General features: G+C 41.9%; 1 protein-coding gene and 1 long non-coding RNA gene across 10 annotated transcripts in view; one reads left to right on the top strand and one right to left on the bottom strand.

The window, feature by feature from the left end:
* LOC134471917 (uncharacterized) overlaps nucleotides 1-14,794 on the bottom strand; it is a 128,772-nt gene that overhangs the window by 32,458 nt on the left and 81,520 nt on the right. The window contains exon 3 of one of the 3 annotated variants that reach the window (XR_010041660.1): nucleotides 5,790-6,223. The exons of 1 other annotated variant lie outside the window; for it this stretch is intronic. This is a non-coding gene — a long non-coding RNA (uncharacterized LOC134471917). Of the gene's footprint in view, nucleotides 1-5,789; nucleotides 6,224-14,464; nucleotides 14,693-14,794 lie in introns of those variants that run through there. One more of the 3 variants, XR_010041659.1, reaches the window with a different exon arrangement.
* Sh3rf2 (SH3 domain containing ring finger 2) overlaps nucleotides 5,651-14,794 on the top strand; it is a 109,834-nt gene continuing 100,690 nt past the window's right edge. For all 7 annotated transcript variants that reach the window (XM_063232296.1, XM_063232297.1, XM_063232300.1 and 4 more), the window contains exons 1-2: nucleotides 5,651-5,790; nucleotides 6,924-7,406. In XM_063232296.1, the coding sequence (XP_063088366.1) occupies nucleotides 7,029-7,406 (378 nt within the window). In that variant the 5' untranslated portion in view covers nucleotides 5,651-5,790; nucleotides 6,924-7,028. The remainder of the gene's footprint in view (nucleotides 5,791-6,923; nucleotides 7,407-14,794) is intronic.

Genomic DNA, 14,794 nt, shown 5'->3' on the forward strand with positions numbered 1-14,794 from the left:
CTATTTAAACATTTAAAATATATATCCAAAGAAAACAAAGAAGTCCAAACCAAGTTGTTATGGCTTGTATCTAGATGTTCCCCCAAAGCCTCATGTAGTCATAGATGGGGCTTTTCAGAGGTGGCTGGATCTAGGGTTTGTGCTTCTGGGATTGAGGATATGATTCTGGGATTCATTCATGATGCAATACTAGCATTAGAGGGTGAGCCTGAATAAAATAGGAGGTACAGAAAGAGCTATGATCATGGCTTGTTGCTCGTAGCTCACTTGCTTAGACCTATCTGCCTTCTTTCTTCTGTCTACCATGAACTGTTTCTCCTCTGTAATGTTCCTCTGTCTTGCTACACTGCCATGGAGCCAGCCAATTATCGACTCAAACTTCTACAAACTGTGAGCTAAATAAACTTTTCCTCCTTTAACTTTGGATGTTGGGTATTTTGTCTCAGCAATGAGAAAAGTAACTAAGACACAAGGCTTTTACTGAGAGTACAGTGAGGGTCCAGAGTAGATTCATGACCCTTAACCTCTAACACTTTAGATTTCCAACCACCTGAACTCCTTTGAGGATTTAGGATAGGCTTATTAATGGCTAACTGTATGGCAGAGATTCCTGAGCTTACCAAAGGGCTAAGACCACACAAAAATACCACACTTCTAAAATAGCACACGTCAATTCCAATAAATAGTAAATTTGATCAACAAAAATTATCAGCATACTTGTGATTTAATTTCAAATTCAAAAAGTACTCTCTTTGTCTGAGAAAAGTTTACTTCCCTTGAAGTTATTTATTAGGGAGCAGGAGTTAGGATCAGGAGAGCAAAAGAATGAGGAAGAACTGATACAAGGCTGAATTATCATGTCCACCACCCAATGGACGAATAGTGGTCCTTTCTCAGGACATTCCGAAGAGCTTATAAAATATCATAACTAGTCAGTTGGACATGATGTCACACACCTGTAATCCTAGAATTTGGGAGGCTAAGGCAAAATGATCTCCATGAGTTTCAAGCCCGCCTAGGCTGTATAGTAAAACCCTGTCTCAAAAAATAAGTCTCATGACCAGTATGGATCTACGCACTGCCTATCAACCAGATCATGATCCATACTTCTAGATAATACAACTCCAAGTGGGCAGTAAGTTTTCAAAGTTTACCCAAGTGTCAGTATCAGAGAAGCTGGAGCAGGAAGCAAGAGATGCATGCCATCGCCTGGAGGAACTTGAGGAACTTGAGGAGACACACTATCATCTACCCAAATCTGGAAAACTTCGTAGATTAGGAGGTGGGACTAAAAACATTCACAGTGGTACTACAGACATGTCTAATACAAAACCATTCTCAACAGTTTGATGTACATCTGCTCAAAAGTAGATGTTTTGAGAACATAATTCATTCAGTCTTCCGTTCTTAAGCTCATTCTATGAGCATTTATTAAGCATCAACTACATACCACTCATCCTGTAAAACATGAGAATAAGTGCCTTGCTATTATATCCTACTTGAGAGAGCTGGGCATTGCATAAATCGTTACACGACAAGTACTGAATCACCATTATGATAACTGTTATGAAGGAGAAGTGTAGGATGACAAACTTTCTACTCATGAAAATTAAGGAAGACTTCCTGAAAAAGAGACATTTAAGCTCAAATTTGCAAAGATGAAGGTGAAAGCAGCGAGTGAGTAAGAGGAGTGTAACTACGGACAGAGGAGAGGAAGAGGAAGGAGGCAGAAAAACTTCAACTTTCCTAAAAGTGGGGGTGAGGAAAGCCAGTGGTCCATAGTGCAGTGAGTGAAGGGAAAATGTGAGTCCAGGGAAACCAGGTCACAGAGGGTCAAGAAGGTCAGGAAAAGGATTTGGATTTTACCCTAAGGTCAACAGAAACCTATTAAAGTACTTAGAATGGAGGAACAACATAATTGGACTTGCTAATTTTTTAAACATAGACTGAGGTGTAAACTAAGTGTAGTGGTACATGCCTGTAGTCCCAGTACTTTGCTGAGGCAAGAGGATTGGAACTTTGAACACAGTCTGAGCAACTTAGCAAGAAGCTGTTTCAAAATATGAAAAAGGGCTGGGGATGTAGCTCAGGGCAAAGGCTTTGGGTTCAATCCCCAATACCACAAAAATAAATTAATAAATATATTAACTAGTGTTAATTCCCTATTTTTTCTCTTTTTTTGAAATTCTGTATCATTTCTAACCTTTTTTTCTGTTTTGCTTTTGAAAATAAACAAATATGTAAACATAAGCAACAGAATCTCATAACTATTACATGAGTATTAAAAGCTCAGCCTGCATTCACTGCCTAACTTCACAAATGGAAACACAAATGTGGATGGGCTGGTACAGTAGAGGAGGCCTCGAGTCTGGCGAGGCATGTAGAGTTCATCTTTCTGTTTGTTTTTATGGACTAGGTGTACATCTGAGTTGGTGCCAACATAACATGTAAGCAAGCTGGGGTGACATCCTCATTTAAAATTCTCCCTTTTTTTTCACTTCTTCCAAAGAAAATGTTTCCTCAAGACTAGCCTCATATGTTACCTACAAGTGAGATTTGAAAGATGCTGAAAGATCATCTCCACCACTAGTGCCTTACATCTTACCAACACAATTGGGTTGGTTTGATCCCCAATTGCCATGTATGCTAAGAAAGAGTAATCTACTGGATCTATCTTGTCTGGTAGGACTGAGATGGTTTGATTGATTTCTCAGGGATGGAACCAGTGAAGCATGTTCGTGTTTGTGTTTTGAGAAGGGGTCTCACTGTGTAGTCTGGGCTTGCCTTGAACTAATTATGTAGCCCAGGCTGGCCTTGAACTCATGGCAATGCTCCTGCCTCAGCCTCCCAGAGTGCTGGGATTACAGGTATGTGCCACCATGCCCAACACATTGAAGCTTTTTGAAGCTACTGCCCATACATGGACATGAAGGAGGCACAAGGCTGGATAGATGACAGAACATAAAAGGCAGAGAACCCCAGCCTCCTTTTTTGACTTCAGGGTTCTGTCTTGGGTTGGTTCTAGGATCAGATGGACTTGTGTATAAAAAGTATGTGGCTTTTTACAATCAAGTTTATATAGATGTACTTATGGCATATACATGCCTTTACAACATGAGAACTAAACATGTTAACCAGAATTAGACAAGTATGGGTTCACATTGTAAACTCTGGAAGCCTGAGTTAGTTTGTTTATTGGTCTGGGGCATGCAGCAAGTACTCTGCATGAGTATCACTGAGACTAGTGTACATGCTTATGTACACATGTAGGTGCATATGTGGGTATATCAAGAAGACAATGTGTATTTGAAAATAAGCAAGAACAGGCAAGGGGAATGGGAAGGAGCAAAATATAATATATGCCTCAAAACTGCTCCTCCAAAACAGGCAAGGCAAAGTATGTTACGTGGATGTACAGTTTCACCAAATGAAACCCATTAATCTGTACAAACGATGACAAATGAGTGTAGGGGATGAGCAAGGGAACATGTCACCAGCCTTTGCAACAGAAAGTCTAGCCCTGAGGGGCCCCTTTCTAGATGGAGGGGACCCACAGGGCATCTTACACAGGAGACCCAGGTTTACTAAGATGAAAAGAGGCAGCAGACAGCGCAGACCCTCAAAACATCAGGGGCTTCCTGATGGACACAGAATCATGGTGGAAATTAAATGAAGGGGACAGGAAAGCAAAATGAGATGTGATGTTGAAGCTCAAAGAGGAGATTAAAAGAGTTAAGAGTGGCTTCTGAAATCAATGCACACAAAAATTAGGACTCAGTGCTCAGAAGAGGAACAACTTCATCATCTTCTTCTGAAAGTTTTCCTTGTTTGGAGCTTCATGCGTGTTTCCTTATTCAACTCTGACATGGAAGAACCTTTTAAAAATATCAGTCCTTTCAGGTCTAAGTGCTGTCCACATACTGAAGAATTATTATCCTTAGGACGGGATGGAAAACCACATTTTTTAAGAAAAGAATATCCAGGTTACAGTTTCAATTCTGTCCTTAACTCACTGGGCAACTTCAAAGAATCTCTTGATCTCTTTGGGCATAGAAACCTCATCTGCAAAGAGAAGCTGATTGGTCAGTCTGGGTCATCTTTTGACTTCTTGCCATCCTAGATGAGGTTTAGGCTAGACATGGTAGTGCACTCCTGTAATCCCAGCACTCAGGAGGCTGAGGCAGGAGGATCCCTTGATACTTTCAGGCCAACTGGGGCTATATAGTAAATTCAAAGCCAACCTGACCTACATAGACTCTGCCTCAAAAAAAAAAAAATGAGATTTAACTTCCTTAAGCCATCTCTTCTCATCTTAAAATTCTGTCACTCTAATGATACAATAGTTAAGAGCACAGACATCCTGCTTTCTGCTAGCTGTGTCTCCTAGGATGATCTATTTACTTTGCATGTTTCTGTTTTTTCATCTGAGCGGTGAAGGTAAAGAGCTCACCCTCTGTTGTGTAAACAGGTAAGCACGTTAATACAGGTGTGATATTTACAACAATGCTTGACACAAATAGACTAACCCAGTGGAATTATACCTACTTATTCGACTAGATACCTTTGTAACTTTACATTACATGCATTCTTGGTAAATAAAAACTGGAGGCATGAGGCTTCACTGGGGATATGAAATGACTAAAGTGGGTGTCAGGCAAAAGAAGACCAGGGGCTATTATTTTTCTTTTTTTAAAAAAAGAAAAACCCTTCTTTGCATTGATTTTTCAAGTGTGCGTATGCATGCAATAGTTTTTGTGGGTGGGAGATTGAGCCAAAAGATCACCACAGTTCTTTTCATTGCTTTTTTTTCAAATTTTATTTAAGGAGAAAAAAAAAGCAGAGAAAGGGTACAAGTTATATAGATTTACAGAAAAAAATAAACAGTAGGAAATCACTAGTTAATGGATTACATATTGTCATCTTAGAAATAATTGAAGTCACAAAATTAAAGCTTGTAAAGTGGACATTCCAATAGTGAGACTGCAAACAGTTCTGTTCAATGATCCAATAAAACTCAGTGATATCATTTTCTATCTTATACACTTAAATATACATGCAGTTATATCGTTTAGAGCACTTTCTTTTCCTCTCTTTTGTATAATGACAATTACCCATTTTGGGTTTTGTTGCTCCCACAGTTCTTATTACTTTTTTGGAAGGGAGTAGAACCAAATGTGACATAACAGAACAGAGTCAATCAAATCAAAAGGGTGGACATAATAGATAATGTAAAAGCATAATACAAGGTGATCAATAATGGTTACCATAATGCCTCCCGCTATCTCTAATAGAATTAGTTCTTTTCATTTCTAAATTCATGAATCAACCACAATTTTAAGGAGCAGCATTTCCTAGGTGGCTGGCTCGTCCTTTAAAATTTTTAAAATAAATACAATCACTTTGGCACATCTATACCTGGGGAGGCTTCAACTTCTTAGATAGGAGGAAAATGGGAAAAAAGGAAATACAAACTTCGTAAATTCTTAGCCTTAGGGACTGACTGCATACTTTGCCTCTGACAACCTTTTCTCAGCACCTGACTCAGTGTCACACAGGAAAGATCAGCAGGGAGGACTAGTGACAGGCAGGCGGCCGCCGGCAGTGAAGGTGTTAATAGGGCTGGGTGAGCCGAGCCCTTGAAAAGAGTGGGACTCGGCGTGGTTAAAGTTTTGAAGGCAGCGGGAGGCAGCGCTCCGGGAAAGGAAGCCAACTGGAGGAGCTCACCCTCCTGAGCCGCAGACCCAGCAGACCCAGCAGAGCTGAGCTGACTCGCAGGGTTACAGGCACAAGGTTAGTAGCCCGCACCTCCCCAGCCTGCTGGCGCTGACATCTGTGGCGAGGACTCTTAGGAGGGCGAGGCGCCATCTCTCGCCCTCCTGCGTCGCTTCTGCCTGCTTACGAGGGCTCGCTGGCTGTCCTGCCAAGCCTCCCTCCTGGCTTCCTCGGGTCACCCCAGCTTTGGCACTTGTGAGGGCCAGCTGACTGCTCCCCAGGAGACTTCTCTAAGTGGAGTCTGGGCTTCGGACACTTAAAAGGAAACTTTCTGAAACAAGGATCGATTTCAGACCATGCGCTCTCCGGCATTACATGCTGCTTCAGCAGGGTTTCCACAGATTGCCGCAGTATGAAGTTCCTAAGAGCCCAGCTGAAACCGAGAGCACGGGTCACAGCAACCAAATGGGCTGCAGGACTTCACCTTGTGGGAAGAGCACTGTCTCTGAGTCTAACATAATCAGGGAAAGGGGGAGAGAGAGAGAGGGAGGGAGGGAGGGAGGGAGAGAGAGAGAGAGAGAGAGAGAGAGAGAGAGAGAGAGAGAGATTGATTCAAAGCTTCCAAGTACCCTGGCCTATAATTAAGGCAAAACAACTTCTGAAAATGAGTTTCTAGTAGTTTTTCTAGTATATTACTCTAACAAAGTAGTAGAGGAAGACATATTGTAGAGCGGTTCATTCTACACCTGCACACGTTTCAGATAAACTCATTTAAACTTAATCTGTGTGTGATATAGATAGCAGACAAACTTAAGGAGGCAAGCTAGAGAGTGTCACAGAAATGACATTCTGCGTGGGCTTTGATTTGAGAATTAGGAAGGGTAAGAGGGGGTAAGAAGGATTCCTTCCCGCTGCAGCTGGTAGACAAGGGAATACAGCCACTTGGACAGGCCAGTTTTGTCACCCTGCTCGCGCAGTCCACAAGAGGCAGTGAGCTATCAGTCACTGTTCCGAATGCTCCCTCTGATCCTTGCAGCAGGCACAGGTTGAGTCTTATACACGCTAGCACTGAATCACAATGAGTCATTTGAAACTTGGGTTCCAGAGCAAAGTACTTGCAAACTGCCTTATGAGATACTGCCTCAGTGTAGGTGGGATATACCTCCCAGAGCAGTCACATATTTTCTTTCCTTTCTTTTTCTTTCAAACAGGCAGGCATTCTGACTCTCTCCAAACACTGGCTGTGGCCCTGGCCTCAGCTGCCTCTACAATGTGGAACCCGCTCCTCCACGTCGGGACTAGAGCTTTAAAATAAAATGGATGATCTGACGTTACTTGATCTTCTGGAGTGCCCTGTGTGCTTCGAAAAGCTTGATGTCACAGCCAAAGTCCTCCCTTGCCAGCACACCTTCTGCAAACCATGTCTTCAGAGGATTTTCAAGGCCCACAAGGAGCTGAGGTGCCCCGAATGCAGGACCCTGGTGTTTTGCAGCATAGAGGCACTGCCGACCAACCTGCTGCTGGTGCGTCTCCTGGATGGTGTGCGCTCTGGTCCGAGCTCTGGGCGAGGGGGATCCTTCCGCAGGCCTGGAGTGCTGACCTCACAGGACAGCAGGAAGAGCAGGACCAGCCCTAGAAGTCTGCAGGGCAGCCCTTTCCGGCTGGTGCCCAACATCAGAATCCACATGGATGGGGTAAGAAAGAGCTTACTGACTAATATAAGTCCACTTGGTGTGTGTGTGCCCTGGCAGTCAGGGAACAGTCTTCTTTGAGTTACGTTTAGATCTTTAGATCGTCACCAGTGATTCCCTAGAGCTAAGTTTCCATTCAGTGAGCAGTAATCACATTAGTGTAATACAGCAGAATCCTGAGCCTATCTAATCTGTTTGAGTTTTCCTTAACACTTCTAAAGTTTCCTAGGTTCTTCTTACTTCCTCTCCAGCGGTAGTAGGTAGTAGCGTAGAACAGGGCAAGGCTTTTAGATTAGGATTTTGGTCTTTGACTCCTGTTGCTTTGGAAGCCAAACCAGCATGCAGGAAACACCCCAGGGTGTGAGATAAAAAGGGAAAACAAATCCAACTATGGTTGCTTTTAAGATCTCCCAAGAAGTTTACAAATGTCAAAGACTGTTTGAATTTTACCCAAATCTGTCTTTTTACCACTAGTTTTAAAGCATTATTATGGCAATAGTCATTCGTAATCTGTTTGAAGCATGACTCCGAGACTGACCTGGAGGGAAGCGCCTAGGTGGGTGGACTGATTGATAGCAAAGGCTGGTCCATGAAACACAACACATTTGTATAGGAGCTCTGAACATGCATCTCACTTTGTAAGATAAATAAAATACCCATCAGAGGCTGCAATTAGAACACAAACAGACCTGGTTAAGCCCCATGGATGATTACTAGTCATGCCTTTTGTATTTGGGTAATGTGAGTCTGTCCATCTGGCCTTGCAAGCATACCCTGAGGACTTGGTCCAACTTGGTGGTGAGGTTAATGTTGGATGCATCTAAAGAGCACATCTCAAGAGAAAGATCTGGTCCCTGTGGGCCCAGCAGGATTATTTGTACTGTCAGCTCTGAAGTCAGTGTACCAAAGTGGACACAGAAAACTATGATTCGGATTGTTGGCATACCTAGAAAATCAAAGCTGCATTCTTTCAAGTCTTGACTACAGCAAGCTTTGATACTGGCATCAGGATCCCACAAATTTGCTCAGAAGAGTTGCAGAGGGTGAATTTGCACAGGACCCCTTCCTCAGACAGGAAGAGGCTTGTGAAGTGTGTTCCACACAAGTTTTTGAAGTTTTCCCCCTGAGAGTTCAACTCTGGTTGGGTTTGCTGAACCTTGAAGGCACCCATGTGGTAGCGATGGGTGTAGACATTCAAAAACGAGAGCGGGAAGAAGTGAGATGTTGTGTTATTTCTTCACTGCAGATTTTTTTTTTTTTTTTTATTGCCATTGTGCTTGTGCCTGTGAACACATTCCAGGAAAGGGCTTGGCAGTTCTCCTTACATCTCTCCATTAGCCCTGGCCTAGTCATCAATCAGAAATCCACAGGCCTGCTGAGGCAGAGTGGGGGTGGGAAGCAAGCTTTTCTCAAAAGCGCCTTGTTTATAGAGAAAAGGGCCTACCTCTGGATCAGTAAATCCCAGTTGAATTCCTAACCTCAACAACCCCTCCCTGCAAAATCTGACTTGCCTTTCAGAAGTGTCATTACTCACTGAGGAGGTGAGCCTTTTATCAGCTTTGCATACCTCTTGGGTTTTTTGCTGGGACTGTTTGATTAAGAAAAGGTAGCAAGTTTTGGAGCAGCCGAGGACTTAGAAGGCCCTTTTAGGATGGGAGGTTGAGATGAGAGCTGGTCATATGCAAGAGAAAAACCATTAAATACTGGGTGTCCTTACAGCTCTTCTGCAGGGACTTGTAACATCAGACTAAGGTGCCAGCAATGCGTCTGTTCCCATTGGACAAGCTGTTCTGAACTGAGGCCTGTCATGAGGCGGAAATATGGAACCAAGTGTTTAAGCGTCCCTGCCTTCAGGCAGGGCCTGGGTTAGTAAAGACATTCTGCAGAAGAGTGGAGCTGGCCGCCTCACCTCACCACCCCTAGTTCCTTTCTTGAATGGTGCACTTTTTCTCTATGCCTCTCTCAATGTGAATATGAACAAATCCATCCTTAGATATAAATATGGCATCATTCTGCAACATGTTTCTACTGCTAAAAATGCAACTATCTTTCCTGTTAAGTGTGAAAGCAGCCATTCATCCCTCACCCACAAGAACTACGAATGCCCTGTATGCGCTGAGAGTCAGAGGAATGGACTTGCAACCTCAGTTAAATTCCCGCAAATTACTCACCTTTTCTGCTTCATTTTTTGCAGTATAGCCAGTAACTGGAAATATCTGATACTTGCCTGGCTCCAGGCTGGTGACATACTATATCACCTTAGAAAACATCCATCAAATAAGTGCAAAGCATCATCATTATTGTTAATTTAAAGTCACTTTATGACTTTGGGCAAGCCACTAAATGTTGCTGGGTCTCAATTTAAAATTCTGTAAAATGGGAAAATGTATTGTAAAACAAAGAGCCACTATGAGGCTTAACTAATTAGTGTTTGCCAGACACTTTGAGTCTTAGATGAAAGGCACTTAGAAGATCATTATCAGAGTAAACATTATTTAGGCTGTTTATTGTGCCCTGCCATGCATGAGGCATTCTGCAAAACACAGAAGTTATAGGCCTTACAAGAGAGTGATAGATACTATTATTAAACTTGAATCGATCGTGAGTTCAAGCCAGAATAATACTAAGTATCAAGTACTCCCCTAAAAAGGATATAAATAACCTGTTGTGGCAGGGTACCATTTTGTAAAACACCTGTTTCAGAGGACTCACTGATAACCCAGCACTCTAAAAGAGTACATTTAACTTCCTGTCTATGAGTTTTTCAGCCCAAATTCTGTTCTCCTCACCTAGGCTCATCTGAAAAACAAGCTCGTCAGGATCTTTTTGTTGGCTCAAAGAGGTCTGATGCCTCTTGTGCCTGCCAGTATACCAGGGTGGAACCAATAGTCACACCTTATGGTGCCAACCCAAGAGAGAGAAAAATTAGCCCATTGTGCCTACATGTCTAAATCCCTCCCAAGCTGATTGTGTAAAAACAAAACTTGAGAAATGGCTGCAGGATTTTACAGCATGCAATTATTTCAAGCCAACAAGTAAGATCAACAGTTTAGAGGGCCTCTCATACTATAAATCCCGTTGGTTCATATTCCTTCCCATAATGCAGTGAAGCCAAATCAACTTTGCAAGGTTTCCAAAGGATTCTGGGTTCCTCAATAGTTGATTGCCTTTTCTCTTTACTGTTACACATTGGTAGTATTTCTGAATTAGGACAATCAATAAAATAGAGAAGTTAAGAATTCATAGGATTAGGTTTGAGAAATATCCAAATTCAGAACCTGAGTCTTCCCCTCAATAGTTGTGTACTTTACATTTCAGGGCATCCAATTCTCCATCTGTAAATTGAAGATAATAGTAGTACCTACTCAGAGGGTTGTTGTGAGGAATAAACGAGATGATTCATGTCAATTAGTTGTTCACTGGCTCGCATTAAGCACTCAATAAATGTTAGATTGTTATTGAAGTGACTCAACACTTTCTAAATTATGTGCCCTCTTTCACCCCCTTGTTAATCAAATGCCGTGATGATCCCTGGTACCCTGGCTTCTTGCTTGTTTTGTTTCCCTCCAAAGCACCTATCACCATATTTCAGATATATTATTCTGCCCAGGACATGTTTGCTTTGCATTTGACTTCTGAAACCCTTATGGAGCAGAGTTGATTCTGGAACAAGATTCCCTAACATCACTTCCTCAAATGGTTCAAAGAAAAGCCATATGCAAAGCAAGAATCTGGTCCACTTTCCCAGCATCATTGATCCTCACAAACTTTTCCATCTTTCCTTTCCGCTGCTTTTCACTCTATCCCCCTCCACAGTGTTGCCAGCCTGGGATTTGTGGGGCTGGGCTTTCTTCTTACATTGCTAAGCATCATTGCCAATCACATACACTCCCGTCTTACCACATATCAGCAAGAATGCACCTGCCACCACCAGCACACAGACCAGGTGGCTGTGTCCTAGAAACTTTTTCAGCAGGTGTTGCAAGCAACCAAGGAGAGAGAATGAGGTCAGAAAGCACTTTAGGGAACTGAGACTAAGTAGAAACCAGCAGGTGGTCCAGCCCCTTCCTGGCTCAGATGTTGTATTCTGAGACAGAGCTGTGATATAATTGATGGCTTTTGCTAAATATGTAAGGGGATTCAAATCATGCTAGACCCCTGAAAACAGCAGGCAGGCACCACCTGGGATAGCACAGACCATATGTGACTGGTGGAGAAAGACAGATAGGTGAAGGTGGAGGTTGAGAAGTCAGGAGACCCAGATGATTCTCCAGCATTACACACATTTGCAAACATTTTAAAAACCATATGGTCCTGAATTGGCACTGCTGCCTATCTCTCTCAGGGCACCACCTCTCTAGTTATAACCTCCTCCCTTTTATTGCTAATTGTAAGTGTTTAAGAATTTACAGTCAGATGGAGCTATATTGGGCCTGGGTTTCAATCACTTGTTATCTGTGATGAGCTGGGAAAGTTCCTTCACTTGTCTGATCTTCAGTTCCCATATCTGTAAAATGGAGATAGTATGAGAGGCCACTGTGAGGGTCAATGAGATAATGCATATCTTAGGGCATTAGAGCTTAGTGCAACTCTGATGCATAGGAAGTGCTTATAAATGTTAGCAACAGCTAACAACAAAACAGTCACAATGGAGACGAAAGTCAGCTGATATTGAAATTTCTTGTGCACAGACATATAAGTATTCAGAGGCTCCTATTAAAAAATAAAGCAAAGGTGATTTAAGGAATTATCAAAAGGAAAGGGAGTTCTTGAAAAGGCAAAACGATAGTGACAGAACACACATCAGCAGTTGCCAGAGGTTACAGGTTGAAGGGCGGGAGGACATAGCTACACAGGAGCAGCACGAGCGAGTTTAATGGAATAATGGCACTGTTCTGCACCGTGATTGTGGTAGTAGATAAATGAAGCTATGTGTGTATTGGAATTTATAGAAATACACACCAAAAGACCACCCCCTAGCTTCACTCACCCCAAATCGTAGTTCAAGGAGAAACCATACACAAAGCAAGAACCTGCTCACTTTCCCAGCATCACTGATTCTTTGCCTTTTTACCAAGTGACAATTTTTTTTTAGAGAAAAAAAGCAAAACAGAAAAAAGGGTAGAAATAGTACAGAATTTCAGAAAAAAAAACAGTAAGAAATCACTAGCTGATAAATTACATACTGTTATCTTAGAAGTAGTTGCTCAAGTCACAAAATCAAAGTGGACAATCAATGGCAGCACAAACCATTCTGTTTGATGAACTAACAAAAAGTAGTGTGGTTATCTATCTTGCACACTTAAACATACAGTTACATCCTTTAGGGCACTTTCTTTCCCTTTCATTATCACAATATCTATTACACATTTTGGATCTTATTATTCTTTCAGCTTTTTATTATTTTAATTTTTTATACTAGAGAGACAATACAATATTTAAAATCTGAGTCTGATTTATGCCACGTGACAATTTTTAAGATAATATTGAAAAGTGAAAGAGAGCTCTTGCACACTTAGCCTTACCTGTCTCACCAGCCCACTCTCATTTCTTTCATCTTTATGTACTGAGAGAATGAATGCGGTTTCAGGGAAGGACTTTGCCATCATTTAGACAATCAACGTAATCCCTGCAGTTGGGCCCTTCCCTGTTTTACAGAGTCAAATATTCTGTTGACTTGCTTCAGTTTTCTCACTGGCTAAAGGTATCTTTCTCTGTTGGAGAGCCTGAGCTCCGAGAGAGACACGTAGGGCACATGATTATGTTTACTCGGTCTCAGTGATCTACCTCGAGGAGTGGGCTCACGTCACCTAAGGGATTACCAGTGCGTGTATTTGTGCTGTTTGCCTTTCCCTCCTGTCTGCCCACTTGTCCTTTCGAGCTGGAGATATATTTTGCAGAGAAGGAAAAGCACTCATTCAGCTCCTGACTCTGAGGAGCCTCCTCATCTGACCCATTTCAGGTGTCGTTACATGGACCTGGGCCCTGGCAAGACCAGCTCAGATATAACTCTCCTCAACTCTGGGGATTTTTTGAAACTTTTAGCACGCTAATAAATGGGACTCTCAAAGGAGAAGATTATGAAAAGAAACATTTCCCACACTTCAATAATACTGGCACACACATCCCCATTTTGTCAGCACCTTAATAAGATTAACTGTCCATGAAACAATATTTTGGAAATGCTGTCTTAGACTTAATATGTTCAGTCATAATGCAAAAGATATTTTTAGACAACTCTGAAACTCACTATCACCATCCTCTGCAGTATTTATTTAGTTCCTGACAATTTCTAGCTATAAGCACTGCTATGGTAACTTACAGGGTGAAGCACAGATTTCCCCTTCCCAGTGCTAACTATCCAGCTATTCAGCATACACGGACACACAGATGTATACATGCACACACATTTGTATCCCAAAATAGTGATGCTGATTGTAAGATATTATTCATTCTAGATATATTGTTGGTTTAATTATGGTTCTGAAGAGAAAAACACTACCATGTTACACACTTACTGCATGACACATCCATTTTTAGAAATGTCGAGATGTGGGAAAAGATGTATCTTACTAAAGAGTACACATTACCTCATTCCACTTATATAAAATTCTGGAAAAAACTATATAGTGATTTGGGGAGTAATGGAGATGTTTTATGTGGCAGTGTATAGGTTTGTCAAAATTGAGCAAACTGCACAGTTAAAATGAGTATCTTTTGTGATATAAATTATAACTTGTTAAGGTTGATTAAAACAAAGACAGCTTAGTTTCAAGAAATCATGGTAGATGAAAATGTTAGATGGTGAGGTAATTCAGTTAGAGAGAAGTGAATCTTGGTCAGTCAATAAAAAGAAACTTTCTTTTAAAAAGTTATTTTAAGGATTTGAAGGATATAGTTAAGGGATGAAAAGACAGGGTCTACCTGGGGCATGATGTGCTAGGAAAGGCAGGACAAGACAGAGCTGTGCTGAATTAGAATAGAAGTAGGAGGACAGGGAGAACGAAACAGATGGAGAACAGATAGGGTGACTAGATACTTGCCTTCTTATCGGTGTGACTAGATACTAGTAGGAAGATGTATGTCAGCTGCTCTCTGTAATAAAGTCTCTCCAACAGCCATCATGCCAAATTGGTTATGTGCCATTGTGTGGCCTATTGACTGTGTCTACAGCTACTTGGTGGATTCAGGGCAGCCAAACAAGATATCTCTGCTCCAAGTGCATGGCTGGGCTTACTGAGCAACTGAAGGGCAGTCTCCATGCCACTGGCAGACAGAGCCATTCTTTTCTAAAAAAAAAAAGAAGTCCAGGTTAGCTGACAACTCTAGCACATTTGAAAGCCAGCCAGAGCACCCAGAGAGAGAGGGAGGATGCAGACGAGAAGAGACAA

Source organism: Cavia porcellus, unplaced genomic scaffold (assembly GCF_034190915.1).
Source record: "Cavia porcellus strain 051 isolate PalLab524CR breed Dunkin Hartley unplaced genomic scaffold, mCavPor4.1 scaffold_21, whole genome shotgun sequence".
Lineage (NCBI taxonomy): Eukaryota > Metazoa > Chordata > Mammalia > Rodentia > Caviidae > Cavia > Cavia porcellus.